The sequence below is a fragment of the Nuphar pumila genome, chromosome 5 (assembly GCF_984573655.1).
Source record: "Nuphar pumila chromosome 5, dmNupPumi1.hap1.1, whole genome shotgun sequence".
Classification (NCBI taxonomy): Eukaryota; Viridiplantae; Streptophyta; class Magnoliopsida; order Nymphaeales; family Nymphaeaceae; genus Nuphar; species Nuphar pumila.
Genome location: NC_143253.1, coordinates 15,248,416 through 15,273,219, shown reverse-complemented (window position 1 = coordinate 15,273,219; position 24,804 = coordinate 15,248,416). Strand labels below are relative to the sequence as shown.

The window sequence follows — 24,804 nt, the reverse complement described above, 5'->3', positions numbered from 1 at the left end:
ATCGCCTGTGATGCACCTATTCGTCACCTGTACCCATGAAATGGGTTAGTTTTGCGAAAAACTAGTAGGTGAGCACAAAAACAGAAAGAACTAAATGAGGCATAAATAATTTATGCAGCAGGTAGTAACGATTAAACTAAGCAGATAGACTGGAGAAACAAGCTAAGTACAACAAACTGAAAATGTGAGCATGCTCAAATTAGTTATTACTTGTTAATCGGTCATGCGGGTACATACATGGCACGTGAGTCGAAACAGCCGAGACTAAGTCGAGTATTCATTATGTTAAGTATTTTAAGATACCTCGGTTGGCTGACTGAATCATATTCCTATGTAGACGACCGATGGTCGAGAGAGTAAGTCCCCAAGGCCTAATAGGGATGCATCCAAACTTCTGCAGAAGTGTTAGGCTAACTTATGTAGCCCCTATCCCCCCTAACCTCCGATGACTGGGGAAGATGGGTCTTTTGCCCCAAAAAAAAACTATAAATGGTTTGTCCATCGGAGTTGGTACCCTTCGTCCTCTCTCTTGACGAAGCAAGGTTGAATCGAGCGCGACGGGGTTTCTTAGTCGTTGCCTTATTCTTCATGCTCCGGTCCATTAGACCAAAACGAGCATCTTGCCTATGAAGGCGATCCCATTCCTTTTTATATATGTTTTCAACAACGTACACAAAGCACTAATCGAGGTCATAAGACCATCTCATCCAATCGTCGTAGTACTAACATGCCTCACATGTTCAAGAGTACACTTACGAGTAAAGGGATATAGGTCCTTAATAGGAGCCTCGGGAGTGTGTTTCGCAAAGATATAATGTTTTAAAAAGCTATTTTAACATTTTAAATCTTTCGAAACGACCCACAACTTGCCAACATATGGCATGTGATTTTCTCGAATCTGACATCCGATGACGCAGTGTCTGGGTGCTATGCAAGTCACGACACTGGTTTTGGTAAATGGGCTTCGCAAAAGAACCCATCACCCAACAACTTGATCTTGTCCTAGATCAAGGATTTTCTCAAAATAGTGGAAGAAGTATTCCTCCCGAATACGTTGAGTCAATGGCAAGGCATAATCGAAAGACGATAATGCGAAAAGCAAGAGCCTGGGCGCGAAGCGCGACGGCAAACAGAAACAGGAAATGCGAAAGCAAAGGACAAGGATCGCGAAACCGCGTCCTTGAATTAAAAGACAGTAAGTAGTAAATACGAAAGCAAAAGCCTAGGCGCAAAGTGTGACGGCAACAGAAACAAGAAATGCAAAAGCAAAGGAAATGGATCGCGAAACTGCGTCCTTGAATTAAAAGGCAGGAAGTAGTAAATATGAAAGCAAAAGCCTGGGCGCAAAGCGCGACGGCAAACAGGAACAGGAAATGCGAAAGCAAAGGACAAGGATCGCGAAACCGCGTCCTTGAATTAAAAGCGTACTTATATACGTATATGTATATAAATATATAATTAAGTCCTTTCAACCTTTAATTATTTAAGCTTGATTTAATTATTTAAGTCATTGTGTAACTTCTCCTACCTTGAGGTATTGCGAGGAAGAAGTTGTCTACGAGCGTAGGTGATCGTTGGTTTAGCTCGCGGGGCGCAAACGGGCTTCGTTGCGTGAACTGCAAAAATATGACTTTTAGAAGGCATAAAAACGAGCAAAGGTAGAGAGGAGACTCAGCTTCTCCTACCTCGAATGGAATGGGGGCTTCCCACCCCCTTCCGTTGGCCTGTCGGAAGGCAAAATGAGAGAGAGATGGGGTCGCAGGGGCCAAATGCACACATGCGGCCCTCGGAAGATAAGGCAGGGGCCAAATGGCCCCTGCCGAGCTTTGCTCGACAGGAAATGGGACAGGGGCCAGAGGCCCCTGTCGGTTAGAGGGGCAGGGGCCATCGGCCCCTGCTGGGTCTCCAAAAATAAAGGGGCAAGGGCCTTAGGAGGCCCTTGCTGGGTTTTAAAGAAAGGAGGGGCAGGAGCCTTCGGCTCCTGCCAGGTTTTAAAAGAAAGGGGCAGGGGCCAGGAAACGAGTAGGGAGAGAGAGCGCAGGGGCCAAAAGGCCCCTGTCGAGCCTTTGCTCGACAGAAAGAAGAGACAGGGGCCAGAGGCCCCTGTCGGTCAAGAGAGGGGCAAAGGCCATTGGCCCCTACTGGGTTTCCAAAAAAACGAGGCAGGAGCCGAAGGCTCCTGCTTCCTTTCTTAAGGGAAGGGTAGGGGCCATCGGCCCCTACATGAATGAGAAGGACAGGGGCCATGGCCCCTGCCAGAATAGTAAAAAGGGCAGGGGGCGGAGCCCCCTGCCTGCTAAAAAGATGAAGGCAAGGGGGCGGAGCCCCTTGCCTGACGGAAAAAGGGAGGAGGAAGAAAAGAGGGGGGGGGGGGGGGAACGAGAGGAGAAGGGGGGGTTTACCTGGGCTGCCGAGGAGTGGTGCCGTGAAGGGGGGCTCGCCGGAGAGGTGATCGTCGTGAAGGGGGGGCTCGCCGGAGAGGTGATCGTCGTGAAGGGGGGTTGGCCGGCGTCGGCAATGAGAGAGAGACGAGAGATAGAGTCGGGGGGAGAGAGAGCAGAGACAGAGGGGAGAGACGAGAGATGAGAGAGAGAGTCGGGGGGTCGGGGGAGGCTCGTAAGCCCTCCCCTCTTGCCTTTTTATAAGGAGGGGGGCACACAGGGCCCGCCCCCTGTGTCGCCGAAGATCCCCCCCCCCCTTCTGTGGGCTGCCAGCCCCTCGAAAACCCTTTTCGAGGGGTTGGGCATGAGATGGATCCGGGTCGGGTCTGGACCCGACCCGGGTCCGAGATTTTTTTTTTGTTAAAACCGGGTTTTACATGCTGCTTGCACAACTCCACACATGCATGTACGAGTGCTCACACACGCATGTGCATGCAGACACACACACACACACACACACACAAGTTTGGTCATTTTTTCAAGTGGGTACGGTTGACTTTTCTCCCAAGCTCCCTTGTTGTCCACAAAAAAAAAAACTGAATCACAAATATAGCTCATAAAAGATCAAAATATTTGGTTAGCAAATTTTGAGCTAGAAAACATGCAGCTGAATACACACTTCATAATTTCCACACAATAATGAATTGATAAAAAACAGCAAAACTAGTCAAATATAGGCAATTGTATATTCGAACTGGAAAAGGTTTACTATCGTGTACGTACAGCTTCACAAGAAATACATCTGACTATCTGAGATTCTGCATTAAGACCAATGCAAACAACAGACTGCAAACAGAAATAAATAAAGGAGCATGATCAGCAATAGGGTAAAAAAATATTAGCATGACTTTTCAAGCTATGACAAAAAATTCAAGATTCTTTATTAAGATCAATGCATACAAAAGACTGCAAACAGAAATTAAATAAGACCGCTACTGAGTAAAAAAATATTAACATGAAATTTCATGCCATGGCAAAAATTTCAAGAAGCTTTCAGATCAACCAATGAATGCCCTCACAGTAAAATAGATTTTTTTTTCTGAAAATCAAGAGAAGAAACTATCAGAAACTGAAAAGTGTGGGATACCAAACAAATATAGGCATATCCGAAACAGGAGAGAGATAGAGAGATCAGCAATTCCTAACCTGTCCATTGATTTTGCCAACGATGTGTAACACTAGTTTCACATTAAGGACATATTACAATTAAAACAAATATGTCAAGTGATAGTTTATCACTGCAACTTAAGGGGGCGAACCAAGCTAAAAGTAACCATTCTATCAGCTGGAAGGTAACCACATTATCGCAGGGATGTGGAGGGCTGAGAATTAAGATACTACATCGATTGGGAAATGGTGGTGGGCCTTGTGTTCAAAGAAAAAAAAACCACGGATTAAGCTTCTTAGAGCAAAATGTGAGCAGCAGCAGTGAACCTTGGAATTGATCCATTACAAGGGAATGGAAGTGGCGCTTAACGATTTGGATAGATTGAAGGTCATTTTCTTCTAGAGTTTAGTGGCCGCTATAAGTATGAAGCTTGGAAAGAGGACAACATCCAATTTCAGTATGACAAATGGTGTGGACTGCTGCCATTGGTTGAGACATTCCTTGTTCCATACCATCTCTCTAAGGACAAACTGATCAAGGTAAAAGACAGCTGGAAGTATGGTGAACGGTGGACCTTAGTTTTTAGAAGGAATCTCAAAGACTTTGAATTCGATCAATGGCTGGAGCTGCTGCATTCGCTATGTTCATAGCACCAAATGGATGAAGAGGACTCATATTGCTGGAACTGTGAAGGGACTCACTCCTTTACCCATGGCTTTCTTCTACGGCTCGCTTTTGGAGCCTTGTGTCAAGCCTTTACCAAAACCGACCATTTTGGGATTTGGCCCATCTCCCAAAGCTAATAGTTTTGCTTTGCTAGTTGCATATGAGTACTGAAGATCACTTGAAGAGAAAAGGGATTTGTCTAGCCAACTGGTTGCCAACTTGCCACTCAGCAGACGAGCCGACACCTCGTATTATGTAGCTTTGTTCTTTGCTTAGGAACTGTTAAAATGTGCATGGTCAAACATCTCATCAAACCTCTTAGGAGATGCCTGTTGAAATATATATATATATATATATATATATATATATATATATATATATATATATATATATATATAAAATCTACTTTGTATTAGTTTGCCCGATAAGAGCACTTTTGTCTTTTCACATGTAATTATAGTTGTTTTCTAGAAACAACTATATTTTAGCTTTTCCCCTTTTTTATTAGTTTATTTTTTTATTATTGTTATTTGCCATTAGGGGGCCCACTCTTAGAGTCGTTGGGAGCTCCCCAACGACTCTACAAGGAGAGCTCCCAATGGCCTCCCCTCTCTCTCTCTTGATGTATATAAATAGGGGTGTCTTCTCCCTACTTCTTTCATTGTATTCCAAGCACCTCTTCAATAATATTTATATTTCTTTTACTTATTGGTGTTGCCCTTTGGAGGCTTTGTGAATTGTCACATCGTGGACTTCTAGATTATGCACTTTTGTGCCTATTGTGCCTTTGTAATTGTCCACTATTGGACTTGTTTGGTGCTTTTGTACCTTATCCTTGTAATTCTGCATACTTCATTACATGGTATCAGAGCAAGGTTGTGCTCTTGGCCTCTTAAAGAGTGAATATTAAAAAGATCATGATTTGAGGATCGACGTTCTAGTGGCAACTTAAGTGAAGGAGCTCTTATGTGTTCTTCCATACTCCTTTCTTCTCTCTAAGCCACAATGGAGAATAAGCAAAAGATTGATATCTCCTTCAAGTTGAATTATGCCAATTACATGATGTGGGCATCCACCATGAAAAATAACCTCTAAGGCAAGAAGCTTTGGGGATATGTGATGTGCTCTATTCCGGAACTTCAACTCAAACTCACCAAGATGGAAAGAAGGCAAGAAAAAACTTTAGAAGGAAATGCTCACATAAAAGCTATTGAAGACCATCAATCCAAGATAGAAGATTGGGAAAGTAAACATGTCAAGATTCTCGCATAGTTTATGAACAATGTTGAGTTCAAAATATGTGCCAACATCGCTAAATTTCGCAAGGCAAACAAGGCATGAGTTTTTATGAAAGGTATGTATACGCAAAAAGATCTTGCAAGACAATTTTTTCTCCAAGAAAAAAGGTGTATCATCAAACAAGGAGACATGAGTGTCCGTGATTACTTTAGCACTCTTAGTCCCTTAAGGGATAAAGCATCTCTTCTTGAACCCAAGTGGGTTGCTAGTGAAGATGTTAAACTAAGAAGAAAGCAAATGGAAAAAGAGTATTTTTTTTAATTCTTACATAGGCTTAGGCCCGAATATGAACAAGTTAGATCTTTCTTCATAGATCTAATCTTCTTCCTTTGGAGGATGCTCTTGCCGAAATATACTAAGAGGAGACTCGTCTTGAAAGTTTTCCTTTTGCACAGCACCTGCGTTGAGAAAGAGAAGAGAGAGAGAGAGGGAGAGAAAGAGCAGTTACGGCTGTCACGATTTCAGTAATGAAATCGTGACCTAACTTAGGTATTTAAGTTACATTTCAGTATGGGTCCGGGTCTGGTGTATCCAGACCCGATAAATGAAAAACAAAAGTTACATTACATGTTACATGGATTGGATACATGGATCGGGTCAGATCCAATGCACCTTTTTCACCCTCCCTCAAGTTGATTATGGTTTTGAACCATGAACAACTTGCTTTTAAGCATCCAAAAGCGGTCCTTGGTTAACCCTTTGGTAAATATGTCTGCAACCTGTCTTTCAATGCTGACAAACTCAGGCTCAATCTCTTTTTCTTCAACCTTCTGTCTCACAAAGTGTTGGTCGATTTCAATGTGCTTGGCACGACTGTGATGTACGGGATTGAAAGACATGTTGATGGCACTTTGATTATCGCAGAGCAAGGTAGTATGGGAGATTTTTTCTCCTACTTCAGTTAGAAGATGCCTGATCCATGTGACTTCGGCAGTGGCAGCAGCCATGGATCTATATTCAGCCTCAGTGCTTGATCTAGCGATAGCTTTTTGTTTTCTACTGCTCCAAGAGACTAAATTTCTTCCAATGAAGGCACAATATCCTGATGTAGATCTTCGTTCGTCAGGATCCCCTGCCCAGTCTGCATCACAATATACAGTAATTTGGTGCTCGTCTTGGCCATATGACTGTGGTAAATATATCAATTCATCTCCAATAGTCCCTTTCAGATATCGAAGGATCCTCTTGACTGCTTCCATATGTCCAGTACGTGGCGCATGCATAAATTGAGACACTTGATTGACTGAATAAACAATATCAGGTCTAGTGAATGTGAGATATTGTAACATTCCTATTATGCTACGATACCTGGTGGTGTCATCACACAGATCTCCATCATGAGCGTTAAGTTTTTGATGAAGTACACTCGGAGTTCCCAGAGGTTTGCAGTCTTTCATGCCTGCCTTGCTGAGAACGTCTACGGTGTACTTGTGTTGAGTGAGTGTCAAGCCATGAGCCTGGTTATCAACTTCTACACCAAGAAAATAGCGTAGAATTCCAAGATCTTTCATTTTGAACCTTTGACCTAATAAGTCTTTTATTTCTTGGATGTGGTCCGCAGAGTTTCCTGTGATGATAATATCATCGACATAAATTAATAATAGAGTGGTCACAGGCGGGCTTTTAAAAATAAATAATGAGTGGTCCAGCATGGAACGTGAAAATCCATGTTTCTGAATCTCCAGCGAGAAGCTATCAAACCAAGAGCAAGATGCTTGCTTCAGGCCGTAGATGGCTCTTTTTAGCTTGCATACATGGGTTTTACAATTTTGTTCTTGATATCCAGAGGGTTGTTCCATGTATACTTCTTCCTTCAAATTCCCATGTAAGAATGCATTTTTTACATCAAGCTGACTCAAATTTCATCCATGTTCAACAGCCAGAGAGATGATGATTCGAATCGTTCTCATTCTTACAACCGGACTGAAAGTCTCATCATAGTCTTGGCCTGCTTCTTGAGTGAATCCTTTTGCTACAAGCCTTGCCTTATATCGTTCAATTGTTCCATCTGGCTTGTACTTGATTTTGTAGACCCATTTGCATCCGACAACATTTTTATCAGGTGGTCTGGGAACAACTTCCCATGTTCCACATTCATGTAAGGCTTGCATTTCATCATTCATGGCTTCTACCCATTTCATAGAAGCGGCTGCCTGATAATACATGATGGGCTCTTCATCCTTATTGATGGCAGTTAAAAACAGTTGAAGATCCAAGGAGAAGTTGTTATAACTGACCCACCTGTCAATAGGATGTCGTATGCGGTTTGATTTTCTGGCTGCAAGAGTATGAGAAGGCACAGGATTGGCGACTGAGACATGATCTGAATGGCTTGATGTTGTCGGCCTCTGTCTAGAATAGACAATACCTTTGTATTTGCCCGGTACTTCTTCTGCATTCTGTGACTCCGACGTCCCAGTGTTCTCAAACACCTCTCCTTCTTGTTGCACACAATCTGAGGAACATGCTTCATTGGAGCCAGCAAAAAGTTATGAGCTCAGCCAAGGATAATAAATTTCAGTTGGCATATTCGTTGTGTCAGCTCTGTGATCAAAATTTTGTTCATCAAAGACAACGTTTCTTGAGGTTCTGATGCGTTTGTTGGTGGGATCATAACACCTATATCCTTTGTAGTCATCTGCATATCCCACAAATCTGCACTTTTGGGCCTTGTCTTGAAACTTGTTTCTCAGGGACTGATCGATATGTACATAGCAGACACATCCAAAAACACGCAGATCATAATAACTAGGATGAGTTCCAAAAAGGCAGTGAAAATGAGACTTATTTTCCAGAACAACCATAGGCAGTTTATTTATCACATGCACGGCAGAATGAAAAGCTTATGTCCATAGGTTGATGAGAAGATTGCTGTCATGAAGCATACTCATGGCACTTTCAACGATATGCCTGTGTTTTCGTTCAGCAATTCCATTTTGTTGAGGGGTGTGAGGACAGGACACCCTTCTTCCTATTCCGTTATTTTGAAGAAAAGAAATAAAATCACGGGATGAGAATTCCCCACCTCCATCACATTGGAAAAATTGAATGGACTCAGAAATTTGATTTTTGACAAGGGAAAGGAAATTTTGAAACAAAGAGAAGACTTCCGACTTATTTTTTATGAAATATATCCAAGTGTATCGAGAATAGTTATCAACAAATATTAGGTAGTATTTGCTTCCAGATCCAGAGGCAATTGGAGCGGGTCCCTATACATCAGAACAGATTATCTCAAAAGGTTTTGAAGCTCTCTTATTAATGGAATGAAAAGGCAATACATGACTCTTGCAGGAAAGACAACTGGAACATTTGTGACTTTTCTCATCCCTATTGAGACTTTCTTTGGGAATGAGATTATTAGATACAAGTTTCTCAATAAAATGACTCCCACAATGTGCTAACCGACTATGCCATAAGAATGACTTATTACATTCAGAAATACTAAAAACATTAGCAGAAGAGGATGAACACGACTCTAATGAGGACTTTGAATTCAGGTGGACTGGGCGAACAGCATGACAAGGAGCTTCTTCAAAGACATACATATTGCCTCGTCTCTTTCCTTCAGCGAATGTTTCCCTCGTGCGTAGGTCCTTGACCTGCACAGAGAAGGGAGTGAATTCAACTGAAGCATTATTATCATCAATAAGTTTGGAAACAGAGACAATATTTTTCTTAATGTCAGGAGCATGAAGAACGTCTGAAAGAGTAAGAGTGGAATATGACATGGGAATGACAATTTTTCCAACATGAGAAACAGGATGGTGGGATCCATCTCCAGTGACAATCTTACTTTTTCCAAAATAAGGAATGGGATTAGAAATCTTACCTGCATCACCTGTCACATGAGTCGCTGCCCCTGAGTCGACAAACCAAGTACATTCATCACTCTGCTTCAATTTTAACTCTGGCAAGGCAGATATTAGCAGATCTTTAATCTCTCCACTATTTGATAATTTCCTTTTGTTTTCTGTCTGTGGACTTTTTCCTTTATTCTCTGGATTATGCCAACAATTCGCCTTGATATGCCCCTTTTTGTTACAAAGGAAGCAAGTAGGAATGGTTCTTGATCCCTGCGCATGAGCTGACGTATTTGGAGTGGGAAGCAGACAACGCCCTCCGTGTCCACTGCGCCCTTGTCCTCCTCGTCCTCTACCATAAGTCACTCCTGTGGCAAAAACTTCTTGGGAATTTGTGTGAATGTGAGATTCCTCAGAGAACCCTTTCAGAGTCATCTCATACTGAATCAATTTTGCTCGCAACTCATCAAAGGTAGGAAGGGCAGGGAGACACAATAGTGAAGTGACGATCATGTTGTAGTCGGATCCCAATCCACTCAGAGTTTGTTGCACCATATCACTGTCATTCACCGCGCATCCTATAACTGCAAGTTGGTCTGTGATAGTCTTCATCTTGTTTAGATATTCCATGATGGTCATGGAATCTTTTCTCAGCATTTGAAATTCCCTCTTGAGAAAAATCATTCGTGCCTGCGAAACTTGTGAATATGTTTAAACCAGTTTTTCCCAAAGCTGCAAAGCAGTACAATTGTCGGGAATTGCAACAAGGACCACTTGAGACAAGGTGGAAGTGATATATGCAACAACCGACTGATCTTTCATTTCCCAGTTGAGGTACTCTACATTCTTGACATACACAATTGAACTTACTCCTTTGTCATCTTTTTCTTCTCTCGTAACAAATTCGAGTGGAGCGAGAGTGGTTCCATCAAGGTGACCTAAGAGACCTTGACTCCTTATAAAAGGAATGATTTGTCTCTTCCAAATCAAGAAGTTTGAGGTAGTTAACTTTTCAGAAACGAGTTGAGTGAGAAAACTTGAAGAAAGATTGGATGAAGAGGAATGAAGATCCATGAAGAAGAGTTTTAACAAAAAGAACCCCTTTTTGTGTTACCAGAGTACCCACAGAGTGCTCAGTCTGCAGCTAGAAAGATTTGCTGACCTTTTTTTTTTTTTTACGACGACTGAGAAACTTGAAAATTGGCGACCAGAGGCTGTCAGAAGAAATGCAGACTGTATCCCAAGACTGAGTTTTTTTTTGTAAGGTCGGATGTTTAAGCAATGAAAAGAAACTCAGACTGTAATTTTAACGTGGAAGCAATGAGGAACGGAAGAAAAAGAAGAGAAATAAAATCCAGACTGTATTTTCAATGTGGATCTCACTCGTAACAGTCAAAAGGAATATAATACGAGAAGGGGTTGTGAGAGTCGACTCAAAAAGGTTGTCACACAGCAGGCTGGACATCAAAGGGGTTTAGAATCCCAGATTTGATGTCGCAGGTCTGCCCCGAAAGCACGATCAGACTTGGATATCCAGTCCAGTAGAAGAGGGAATATCGTGAACCAGAATAAGGGGTATCGTGAACCAGTTTTCACGTGATTCCCTTACGTGAACAGCTTAGGGATTCACGTGAGGCGTGAATCCACTAAACAGGAGAAGAAAAGACTGAAGAGAAACAGAAAAAAGAGAAAACGAGAGGTAGAAATTGGGGATGGAGGTAGAAAAAAATCTGAAGAAGAAAAGAAGATGGGAGATGAACGAAACCTCAAATCTTGATCTGTCGCACCTTTGGAATCACCTTCGATCCCTAGATGGATCTAATGCTCTGATACCATGAAAGTTTTCCTTTTGCACAGCACCTGCGTTGAGAAAGAGAAGAGAGAGAGAGAGAGGGAGAGAAAGAGCAGTTACGGCTGTCACGATTTCAGTAATGAAATCGTGACCTAACTTAGGTATTTAAGTTACATTTCAGTATGGGTCCGGGTCTGGTGTATCCAGACCCGATAAATGAAAAACAAAAGTTACATTACATGTTACATGGATTGGATACATGGATCGAGTCAGATCCAATGCACCTTTTTCACGTCTTGGTATGATAAAAGAAGGAGACGATGTGTTAGCCATGTCTAAGCTCGGCAATCATGTAAAAACCTACAAGCCTCCACACTTTGAGAAGCAAAATAGCTATAATGAAGGCTACAAGAAAGCTATTTGTCATCATTGCCATGAACCGGGTCATATACGACCTAATTGTCCTAAGCTATATGACACCCCTAAGAACAAAGTAGCTTCCATTGAAGAAACTACACCAAGGAATGAAGAACCAATCAAAGGAAAATATTCTTTTTTCTTACTCAATTATCGGAGGCACTTCAAATGTTACTCAAATCTTCATCTATATCGAGTGTCGCAATAGCCTCATCTTCTCCTCCAGGTATGTCTTCTTGGATTCTTGATTCTGGGGTCTCCTTTCATATGACACCTCATGAGAATGGTTTATCTGATTTATGCACTAATTCAAAAACCTCTTAAGTTTCAATTGCCGATAGAGCATCTTTGCAAATTAAAAGTATTGGAACCTTAAATTCCTCTAAAAAAAAATTGCCAAAAGTAAGGGTTGTTCCTCAACTAAGTTTAAACCTTCTTTCCATTTCACAAATTTTTTATCATGGATGTTGAATCTCCTTATCTAAGGGTTGCTCCATGCAGGATCTTCGGTCCGGCAAGTTGGGCAAGGACATAGGAAGGGAGATCTCTATTTCATGAACTATCTAAACCTTCCTCTAAACTTTTTTTGTAATTATGTCCAAGATAAAGATATTGAAACTTGGTATAAACGATTTGGACACCCAAGCTTCTCAAAGATGTATCTTCTTCCTTTCAGGGAAAAATTTTGCAATGAAAAAAAATTAGTTTGCAAAAATTGTATCTTTGAAAAGATAAAATCCACTCCCTTTCCTAATAAAACCTTTGTCTCTAAGAGACCTTTTGAATTAGTGCATTCGGATGTTTGGGGAGCTCTCATCATATCAAAAAGAGAATATTCATATTATGTTACCTTTATTGATGATTTAACTAGATATGTATAGATATGTTTTCTTAATTTCAAATCCGATGTATTCTCTTTCTTTAAAAAATTTCATATGATTATCAAAAATCAATTTCAAAGCAACGTCTCTATTCTTAAATCTGATTCGGGTGGTGAATACTTGTCAAATGAGTTTCAAAATTATCTAGAACTAAATGGGATTTGTCACCAAAAGTCATGTCCTAGAACTCCCCAACAAAATGGATTAGCCGAAAGAAAATAGACATATTTTAGAAACCATTAGGACACTAATTATTTCTAAGGATATTCCAAAAAGTTTTTGGGTTGAGGCCGCTCTAACATCAACTTATTTGATAAATAGAATGACCTCATCATTCTTGCAAAACACATCTCCATATGAAAAATCATTTGAAAGAACACCTGATTTTAAGAGGTTGCGAATTTTTTGTTGTAAGTGTTTTGTGCTTTTGCATAAAAGAGATAAATTGTCTCCAAAAGCCATTGAATATGAATTTGTGGGTTATGGAGAGAACAAAAAAAGATATAGATGTTTTGATCCTAAGAGTAACAAACTATATGTTTCTAAAGATGTAACATTTTTGGAAAATGAAAATGGTTTTGAGATAACCAAGGAAAACAATGAAGTCGATTATACCTTTCTATTTGAGCTCTTGCCTCAAGAAGGGTTGAATTCTTGTGATGCTTCTTTGAATGACATCGAGGACAATCCCTTAAATGATAATGAAAATGGTAACGATAATGTGCATTCAATTAATGAGAAAGAGGAATCATTTATAAATAATGATATTGTTGATAAGAAATCCTTTAAATGCTTTAGAAAAATATTCTCAAAATTCATCGTTAGAAGAAACCTCACTTAGAAGATCCAATCGTATCTCCAACCCACCAAGTAGGTTTGTATCTTATGACACATTAACACCAAAATATAGGTCATGTCTAATAGCATTACATTTCTATCATGAACCATCACACTATAATGAAGCCAAAAATCTTCCACAATGGGTTGAAGCTATGAATATAGAACTCAAAGCTCTTGAAAAAGTTAAAACATGAAAAATAACTTCATTACCCATAGGAAAGAAATTTATAGGATGTAGATGGGTTTTTAAGGTTAAAACCAAAAGTGATGGGTCGCTATAACGATACAAAGCTAGGTTAGTAGCCAAAAGGTACTCTCAAGAATATGGTATTTATTATGAAGAAGCATTTGCCCTGGTAGCTAGAATGACTAGTGTTAGGACCCTCATAGCCGTTGCATCTATTAAAAAATGGCCCATCTACCAATGGTGAATTAAATGAAGAGGTTTACATGGATCCTCCGTTGGGATTTTGTATTGAAAAAGGTAAATTTCTTAAACTTAAAAAGGCTTTATATGGTATAAAACAAGTTCCTAAAGCTTGGCATGATAAATTTAGTAATGTAATGACAAATCTAATTTGGGTTTTCATTCATGCTATACTAACACTGCTCTTTTTGTTAAAAGTACAGGTTCTATGGTTGTTATTCTTCTACCTTACGTAGATAATATGATTATCACTGAAAGTGACAAACAAGGAATCAGTGATATTAAAAATATTTTAAAAGAAAATTTTGATATGTCCGATTTACGCTTTTTAAGATACTTCTTAGGTATTGAAGTTATATACTCTCCTGGAGGGTACATCATTTCTCAAATGAAACTTGATGATATTTGTACAAAGCCTGGTATTACAGATGAGAAGAAGATAGAAACCTCAGAAGTAATTAATGCTAAATTGAGGTTGGAAGATGGGACTCTACTTGAAGATCTTACTCCTTACCGCCACAACTTGTTGGGTCACTCAATTACTTATCCATCACTTGGCCAAACATAGCTCATGCAGTTCACTCTGTAAGTCAGTTTTAGCATGTTACTACCACTGTGCACATGTGTTGTCTTGAGAATTGTCAGATACATCAATAATACTATAATCAAGGGGTTTTTTTATCCTCATCTTCTTCATTTGATTTACATGCCTATACTGATGTCGATTGGGGTGAAAATCCCAATGATAAGTCTCAAGACTCTCAACTACCAGTTTTTGTAGATTTTTAAGTGACTATGATTTCATGGAGATGCAAGAAGCAGTATAAAGTATCATTATCTTCAAATGAAGCTAAATATCGTGCAATGGCTATAACAACCATGGAGCTTGTATTGCTTCAAAGTCTTTTTAGTTATATGGAAATAATCTTCTCAACTCCTACAAAGATGTGTTGCGACAATAAGAGTGCAATTTACATCACAAGCAACCACACCTTCCATGAGCGAACTAAACATATCGAGATGGATTGTCATTATGTGTGTGATGAATATCTGAGAGGAACTATTGCATTTTCATATGTCACATCAGAATACCAGTTGGCTGATTTCTTCACAAAAGTTTTTCCTACTCAATTTATTTTTCTCCTTAGAAAACTTTCGGTTATTTCCTCGTAAGTTTGAAGGGGAGTGTTGAAATATATATATATATATATATAATGTACTTTGTATTAGTTTGCCCGATAGGGGCATTTTTGTCTTTTCACATGTAATTATAGTTGTTTTCTAGAAATGGTTGTTTTATAGAAACAACTATATTCAAGCTTTTTCCCTTTTTTATTAGTTTATTTTCCTTTTTATTATCTTTTTTATTAGTTTATTTTCCTTTTTATTATCTTTTTTATTATTTGCCATTACGGGCCCCACTCTTAGAGTAGTTGGGGTGGGGCCCCAACGGTCATAAATATGACCGTTAGGAGCTCCCCAACAACTCTACTAGCGAAGCTCCCAATGGCCTCCCCTCTCTCTCTCTTGATGTATATAAATAGGGGTGTGTTCCCCCTACTTCTCTCATTATATTTCAAGCACCTCTTCAATAATATTTATATTTCGTTTACTTATTGGTGTTTCCCTTTAAAGGCTTTGTGTATTGTCCCATTGTGGACTTCTTGCTTATGCACTTTTATGCCCATCATGCCTTTGTAATTGTCCATTATTGGGCTTGTTTGGTGCTTTTGCACCTTATCCTTGTAATTCCGCATACTTCATTACAATGCCTAGGGAATTTGCAGGGACCAAAGAGATTAAAAAAAAAACAAAAAAGTGGACTTTCCAGTGATGGCTATTTTGGACAAGCTGGTTCCTTTGGCTTGAAATGAACAATAGAATCTTCAAAGGGAAGCCATCTCACCCAACTGTTATTCATTAACTTATTTGTAGGGATCTACAGGAATTCATTGGCCATCTTGTAAGGAGTGTTCTTTTGTATTGGTGATCCTCATCATTGCCTCTTCCTTTATTCTCAATGAAATTTTTACTTCTCTAAAAAAATTAAAACAAATATATCAAGTGATAGTTTACATGGTATTGTTCGTTATCTCTTGAAGGTATAATTTACTGCATCATAATTACATATGTTAGCACACATGATACACGAGCATCTTGGTAGTTAAAATCTTACCTGGGCTACCTAGACACAAGCCTACTGCCTAGCAGTGCCCAGGTGCCTAGAGGGGCACCAAGATTGGCATTTAATATTGTTTTTTTTTTAATTTTTAAAAATTATAATATCATTTTGGTTTTATATTTTAAAATATTTAAGTTTTTCAGTGTTTTCCTTATTTTTATGATGTTTTATATTTTTTGTTTAAATAATTATATTCTTTTGTACCGCTCTAGACAATGCAGCTAAGCAAATGTTTATTTAGATGGATTTGAATGTTAGAAAGTAATTATGTAATAATTGTTTAGCTTGATTCATGAATTATTGAATTATGTATTCTTTTTTTAATTTTAGTTGCTTAGCTTCATAAATTGTGTTGATTATGTTTTTCTCTATTGTGTGTGTTTTTTTTCTTTTTGCCTCGACTAGGACAACTAGCCTTGCCTAGTCACCAACCGGCCTTTTAGTGGACTGGCACCTAGGCGCCAACTAGCACTTTTGACCAATGATGTAAGTATCATACCATATTTTATTACTATGGAGAATATCGATATGATACACTTATTTCGTGATACGAGTGCATCGTATGTATCGTACGATACAGCCATTTAATGTATGTCGTAGCTTGCCCGTCAAGGAAATTGTCGGATGTCGTGAAATGGCAATGCCAGCAATTACTCACTGATCTAAGAGAAGAAAAACTAGAAAAATAAATGAGGCGGAAATGAGGTATGCGCAACCCTGAGAGGAGGAATATAAGCTCCCTACTTTTGATCCTACAGCTCCTAACATAGCAACTGAAGTAGGAAATTTTATAGCGAAGGGAAAATGTGTGGTTGGTGCTAGTAGTAGTGTTGCAGGCACAAAAACAAGAGGAGAAAGAATAGGAGGGAATTTTTCAAGAAGAGGTAAAGCTAGAGACTCTATTAGGAGCTTTTTTCCACTTAAGATTGCCCCTTAGGTGCAACCTGACATTTGTACTGCTACAACTCTTCAACATTTAGTCGAGTAGCGAATGTCACAGTTGAGAGATGGTTTTTGATGCCTGCATTCCTTTCAATGCAATAAATTCTTTTCATTTTCAGGCCATGGCAGATACCATAACCAATGTCGGGTCTGGATATAAAATGCCTATATATCATGCTTTGAGAGGAAAAAATTAAATACTAATGCGAATGAAGTGAAGGCATATTGTGATGAGATAAGGCCGTCATGGAGAGAAACTGGGTGTAGCATCATGTCAGATGGGTGGACAGACAGAAAGTCAAGGACCTTAATAAATTTTCTTATTTATTACACCAAAGGAACTATGTTTTTGAAGTCAAATGATCTGTTTGATACGCCCAAGACAGCAGATGTATTGTTCAGGGTATTTGATCAAGTTATGGAAGAGGTTCAACCTCAGAATATTGTTCAATTCATTACTGATAATGCAGCAAATTATAGGGTATCATGTAAAGAATTAGCAGAAAATTATGGGTCATTTGTTTTTACCCCGTGTGTTGCCCATTGCATAAACATCATGCTTGAGGACATCGACGGCATGGATGAGATAAAGCACACAGTTGAATATTATTGTCAAGAAGTTACTAAATTTATTTACAATCATAAGTGGATTTTGAACTTGATGAGAAAGTACACTAGTGGTGTTGAGATGATTCGTAGTGCAATTACTGGATTTGGTACAATTTTTTTTTAACAGTGCAAAGTCTAGTAAAAATAGAACTGCATTAAAAAAAATGTTTTCATCAGATGAGTGGAATGCATATTCCCATGCAGAAAAAAGAAAGTCAAGAGAAATTGTAGATATTGTATTTAGAAGTAAATTTTAGGATTCATGCGTAAAGTTATTGAGAATCACTATACCCTTGGTGAAGGTGGTTTTATTGGTTTACAGTGAAGACAGACCAGCTATAGGTTATTTGTATGAGGTCATAAATAAGGCAAAAGAGGCCATTAGAGATAATTCATGGAAAGAAAAAATTGTGCATCCCTATATGGAACATCATTGATCATAGGTGGATCGGGCAACTTCATCAACATCTTCATGCTGCAGCATATTATTTAAATCCTCCATTTAAATACTCCCCTACATTTAAAATGGACAGGAAAGTTAACAAGGGTCTGCTGGCTTGCATTGGAAGATTAAACCTTGATTATGGCGTTCAAGATCAAATTCATAAAGAAATGAAAATTTATGATAATGCATTGTATGATACAGTGTGAAATCGTGCCACGATAAGTCCAAGTAATTTATTTTGTTTATTTCAATTTTAATTTCATATTGTCATTTAGTTATGATGTTTTGTATGATTATTTTTGTTATTGTCTTATTGATTTCTCATTTTCTTATTTTTTTCAGACATGTAGTGGACCAGGTTTAGAAGTAATGCTCCAAACCTGAGAGCTTTTGTCATTTGCCTTCTTAGCCAAACGTGTAGTGCAAGTGGATGCAAGAGAAATTGGAGCATCTTTAAGCAAATGCACACAAAATGAAGAAATAGATTGGAGCACAAAAGGCTGAATGACCTAGTCGACGTTCGCTACAACTTACGATTGAGGGAAAGGTATATAAATTTATAAAGATTGTGTCATTTTTGTGTGTTTATTTAAAGTTTTTTTATATCATACAAAACTCAACTAAGTTTAATTTTTTCATGTCATCTTTTTAGGCAACTAAAAAAGTTATCATCAAGGAGGCACAAAGAGCAATTTGATCCCATTAGTTTGAAATTTTTTTATGTATTGGGTACATGGGGTTCAAGAAGAAGCAGATATTCTAAATGAATAGGACATTCAGTAGATAAACGTAGAAGGAGCTCAGGGCGTAAATGATGAAGAGCCCACGTACATTGGAGATGATGTGAATGTCGAAGGAGGAGAAGAACAAGAAGAAGATAATGATGATGATGATTGATGGTATATTTTTAAAAAACTTGGTTATTGTTTCATGTGTTATTTTTAAAAAACTTAGTATGGTGTCTTAAGCTGCTCATAGAGACATAAATGCTTTATATGTGATTTTATATTTGTATTTTGTGTAATTCATTATTGTTTCATGTGTTATGATTGTTGTTTTCTTTCAGCCCTAGGTTCGATTTCAAGGAGACGAGAGAGAGAGAGAGAGAGTTATCGATTCATTAACCCTAATCACCTATTTAAAGAGGTGATTAGGTGTAACACAATTACAAGTAGGCATACATAATTATGCTTAATTACGTATGACCACCTCAAAACATATGAATATTACTTTTAACACTCCCCCTCAAGCCGGAGCATATATATCTATCATGCTCAGCTTGCTGCAACATCTTGAGAAACCTGCACTTGAGAGAGGCTTGGTGAAGACGTCTGCAACTTGGTCTTCGGACGTCACATGACTAGTAGAAATATGCCTCGCCTGCACTAAGTCACGTATATAGTGACAATCAACTTCAATGTGTTTCGTTCTCTCATGAAAAACAGGATTGTTAGCTATATGGGTAGTTGCTCGATTATCACACATCATCAACATTAGGGATGGAATCAACACTTGTAGGTCTTTTAGAATGGACCTAACCCACATCATTTCAGCAACAGTTTGAGCCATAGCTCTATATTCTAATTCAGCACTGGAACGAGCTACCACAGTTTGTTTCTTACTTCTCCAAGTAATTAAGTTTCCTCCGACAAACACGCAGAACCCTGTGGTGGACTTTCTATCATCGATGGCCCCTGCATAGTCTGCATCTGAGTATGCGATTATATCAAGGTTGGAGCCTTGTTCATATAGCAATCCCTTTCCAGGAGAGGATTTCAAATACCTGAGAATCATCATAGCTGCCTGCCAATGCACTCGAGTAGGTTTGTCCATGAATTGGCTTATCTTACTCACTGCTAAGGAGATATCTGGCCGTGTTATAGTGACATATAAAAGTTTGCCAACCAGGGATCTAAAACTTCCACTGTCAATAGGTTCTGCTTCTTCATCATACATATGCAGTTTAGGATCCATTGGTATATTGGCTGGTTTGGCGCCTAACATCCTTGTTTCCTGCAGTAGATCAAGTAAATACTTTCTTTGTGATAGGACTAACCCCTCACTCTTTCTGGCCACTTCTATGCCCAAGAAATATCTAAGAGAACCGAGATCTTTTGTGACAAAATGCTTCTGAAGATGAATCTTTGTGTCTGAGATATCCTTTGCACTACTCCCTGTAAGAATAATATCATCTACATATACAACCATAACCGCAATACCAGCAAAGGTTTTCTTGATAAACAAGGAGTGATCTGAAGATGACCTGTTGAAGCCAAATAAAGACATAATTTCAAATAACTTCTGAAACCATGCACGTGGACTTTATTTGAGACCATATATAGCTTTCTTTAGTTTGCACACCTTGCTACACTCTCCCTGGACCTCAAACTCGGGAGGTTGTTGCATGTACAGTGTCTTAGATAGATCTCCATATAAGAAGGTTGTTGAGAATAGGTGGTTTTAGGTTAAGTTCTCTTATATTAGAGGTTTTCTGAAATTTTGTTCTCATAAGGACTTAGATGTAATTTTTCCTTTTTGCCTCTCTCTATTTAATATAGAGAGAAGCCCTAATCTAAACAAACGTGATTTAGTTTTCTGTGCAGTCGTCTCTCTCTCTCTCTCTCTCTCTCTCTCTCTCTCTCTCTCTCTCTCTCTCTCTCTCTACACAGGTGGTTGCTCCCTTCTACATGGTATCAGAGCCCTCGATCTTGGGAGCGTGGTCACGAAGAGTATTGATCTTCACCAACGAAAAAAAAAATTCAGCCTGCGTGAAAATCAGGTTTGCTGTTGCACTAGTGTGGAAGATCTGATAACAGATCTGGGATGTTACCCAGATCTGTCGTCAGATCTAAGGATGGAGCTCTTGTCGTGATTTCCTGGAGCCGTAACCATTTCTTTTGAATCTGGTTTCTTTTTTTTTCTCTCTTCGTGGGGTTTTTTTTTTGTCATCTCCTGTCGTGATTCTCTGGAGATTGACGAGTTCCTGCTGGTGCGTGCCTGCCGTGATTGACGTGCCGTGATTGACTAGTTCCTGTTGTTCCTGTTGTTTGGGTCACGCAGCAGGCTTCTGTGTTGCTGTGTGCCAGCCGTGAGCTGTTAGTTGTTCCTGCTGTTGGGGTCACGTAGCAAGTTTCTGTGATACTGCGTGCCAGCCGAGATTGTCATGTTTTCTGTGCTGATTGCGTGACTGCCGTGATTCTGGAATTTTTTTTATGTGTTTGCTGTGTGTGATCGAGATATGATTGATCTATTTTATTGTCTTCTGAAGACTTATTGGTCGTTATGCTTTATATGTTTGGGGAACAGCAGTTGTCGTGTTCATCTGTGTTGCAACTGAATATTATTGTTGGTCGTGGTGTGTTTGGGTGCAGCAATGGTCGTGACTCCCTGCTGTGTCGAGTTTTGTTTCGTGCTGTGTTAGTTTCAGCTATCCCTTTGTCGTGAAAGCAGCAGGAGTGATTACCTGCTGGTTGTGGGCTGTTTTCTTTTTTGGAAACAGCAGGGCTGATTCCTTACAGTGTTGGAAAATTCTACTTGAATACTTGTTGTTCTAGTGAGCAGTATGGCTGAAAATTCGAAATGTGATTCTTAAATGGAACAGATTGGGGAGTATAAGGCTTTTGCCAACCCCTTCTCGTATGGCTCTTCCATAAGGTTGAATGAAACCAACTATGCCAGATGGTCCAGAACTTTTATGATGTCGGTATCTGGACATCGTCGAAAACACATTTTGTTGGAAGGCGAACCCACTGAGAAATTTGGAAAATATGTTACTTGGGATGAAGATAATGACATAGTTATGTCATGGATCATCAATAGTGTCGAACCCCATATTGCAGATGGATTGATCTACTATAATACAGCCAAACTGATGTGGGACAATCTTCGTGATACATACTCACAAGAAACGAATGTGAGTCGTATCCTGCAAGTCGAACAGAAAATATATAATTTGCAACAGGGAGATCAGACCTTGGCCCAGTACTATGCCTCTATCAAAGTTGTGTTTGAAAGACTTAATGCTCACAGGCCTCTTTTTTGCTCGAAGCAAAAGGATCATCAAGAACAAACCATGGTTGCTCGTTTTCTTACAGGTCTTTCTTCAAATTTTTCTGTTGCAAAAGTTCAAATGTTGACTGGATCAGATGTTCCCACTCTTGCTGATGCTTACAATCGTCTGAGTAGACTTGCGATCTCTCTGCCACAATCTCAGCCTGTGACTCAGTCATCTGCTCTTGTTGTCCCATCTAGTTATGGGCGTGGAAATATTCAGAATATCAGAGGACGTGGACGTGGTATGGGAGGCAGAGGAAAGCTTCAATGTACATTCTGTGGAAAATCTGGACATTTAGAAGATCGTTGTTGGGATAAGCATGGTCGGCCAACCTCTTCTTCATCAAAGTCATATACTCCTAAAGCAAATGTGACTACTATTGAGGCAACAAATGTACAAAAGAATATCGCTGAAAATGAAAGTAGTATCACCCTTAGTCGTGCGGAATATGATGAGTTGATAGCTCTTCGACCTTTGAGTTTCACTCCTCCTGTAGCTGGTGTTGCATATTCAACCGAAAATCATCTTCATCCGACTGATAGTAAGTGGGTTATTGACTCTGGTGCATCCAGACATTTGTGTGGAAATTCACGTGTTTTTTCAGATCTAAAGGATATTAAGGCTCAACTTGGAGTCTCTTTAGCCGATGGGAGCTCCTCCCCGGTTGTTGGTCAGGGAAATATTTCTATATCCTCCTCATTACAGTTGAAAAATGATCTTCATGCTCCAAACTTTCCTCAAAGTTTACTCTTTGTTAGTTGCCTTATAAAAGAACAAAACTGTAGAGTAATATTTGATCCAATGGGTTGTCATTTTCAGGATTTGCTGACGGGGAAGAAGATTGGTGGAGGCTATGAAGAAAATGGAATTTACTACCTACATCATCCAATGGGTACTGTTCATGCTGCAGTGGAACATTCATTCAGTCTTGTTTAGTGGCATCGTCGTCTTGGTCATCCTTCATTGTCAAAGCTTCGGTCGGTCTTTCCTCAGATTCCTTCCACCACATCATTTCAGTGTGAAGCATGTCAGTTAGGCAAGCATCATCGAAGTTCGTTCCCTTCGAGTCAGTCTAGTAATAAAGTTTTTGAACTTCTTCATGCAGATGTATGGCGTCCTAGTAAGATTCCTACTAGGACTCAGTGTCGTTATTATCTTGTTATTGTTGATGATTTCTCTAAGTTGTCATGGGTATTTTTAATAAAAGAACGATCTGAAGTTCCAAGTATTATCAAATCCCTCATTCTTGAAATAAAAACTCAGTTTGAATCTATTGTCAAGATTGTTCGCACTGATAATGCTCTCGAGTTTAAATCAAAAGGTTTGTTACAATTTTACCAAGATCATGGCATCCAACCCCAAACTTCCTGTGCCTATTCATCTCAACAAAATGGGGTCGCTGAGCGAAAACATCGCACCTCCTTGATGTTGCCAGGACCATTATGATTCAATCCAATGTTCCTGCGTTATACTGGGGTGATGCGATTACCACTGCTTGCTATCTGATCAACCGCATGCCTTCGTCTTCTGTGGGTGATCAAATTCCATTACATATCCTAAAACCTAATGCTCCACTTTTTTCTTTATCACCAAAAATATTTGGATGTGTTTGTTTTGTACACAAACTTGGCCCTGACCGTAATAAATTAGCCGCTCAAGCTACAAAATGCATATTTATCGGTTATCCAAAAAATCAAAAGGGCTATCGATGTTATGATCCTATTTCTCGTCGATAGTATGTCAGTGCGAATGTATCTTTCCTAGAATCCTCTCCATATTACTCTATTTCCGGTTCCCCGCTGCAGGTTGATCCAGCTGAGTCTTTTCCATTACCTATACCTCCTTTTCCTTTGGAATATGTGCCCTCATTACCGAACCAAACTTCATCCTCTTCCAGATTTAATAATCCTCCATTGGTATATGTGCGTAGAGCTCCACTTCCGCAAGAGCCTTCATCTTCTTCTTCGCCTGAGGTAAGTTCTACTGACAATCGTGATCTTCAGGATGATGATAACAGGCCTATTGCTCTACGAAAGGAGACAAGACAATGTACCTTATATCCCATATCTCATTTTGTCTCACATGCCAGAATTGGACATCAGATGAAGTCTTTTATTTCAGCCTTATCTGCTGAAACTATTCCTTTGAACTATCAACAGGCAGAACTTGATACTCGCTGGAAGCTGGCTATGCAAGAAGAAATGACAACTTTAGTATCTCAGCATACCTGGGATCTAGTTGATTCCCCAACAGATGCTAACATTGTTGGATGTAAATGGGTATATACAATAAAGTACAAATCTGATGGTTCTATTGAAAGGTACAAGGCCAGATTAGTCGCGAAAGGGTATACTCAGACATATGGAATTGACTTCTTTGAAACTTTTTCTCCTGTTGCACGGATGGGTACCATCCGTCTTGTTCTCTCAGTAGTTGTTCAGCATGGTTGGAGCTTGTGCCAATTAGATGTGAAAAATGCATTTCTATATGGGGATCTATCTGAGACCGTTTACATGCAACAACCTCCAGGATTCGAGGTTGAGGGGGAGTGTCAAAAGGTGTGTAGATTGAGAAAGGCGATTTATGGCTTGAAACAAAGTCCTCGTGCATGGTTTCAAAAGTTGTTTGAAGTGATGTCAAGCTTTGGCTTTAATAGATCAGCAGCAGATCATACACTTTTTATAAAGAAAACTAGCTCTGGCATAGTTGTTATGGTGGTATATGTAGATGACATCATTCTTACAGGAGATGATGTGAAAGCTATTGAAGCCACAAAGGCTCATCTTCAAAAACACTTTGTTACAAAAGACCTTGGTTCACTCAGGTATTTTCTGGGTATAGAAGTTGCTAGAAGCCGTGAAGGGATGGTTTTGTCTCAACGGAAGTATGTTCTCGACT

General features: G+C 39.4%; 1 protein-coding gene across 2 annotated transcripts in view; it reads right to left on the bottom strand.

Moving 5' to 3' along the window:
- Positions 1 to 24,804, bottom strand: part of LOC149836903 (ARM repeat superfamily protein) — a 178,948-nt gene that overhangs the window by 99,025 nt on the left and 55,119 nt on the right. For both annotated transcript variants that reach the window (XM_090005654.1, XM_090005655.1), the window contains exon 4: positions 3,165 to 3,227. In XM_090005654.1, the coding sequence (XP_089861780.1) occupies positions 3,165 to 3,227 (63 nt within the window). The remainder of the gene's footprint in view (positions 1 to 3,164; positions 3,228 to 24,804) is intronic.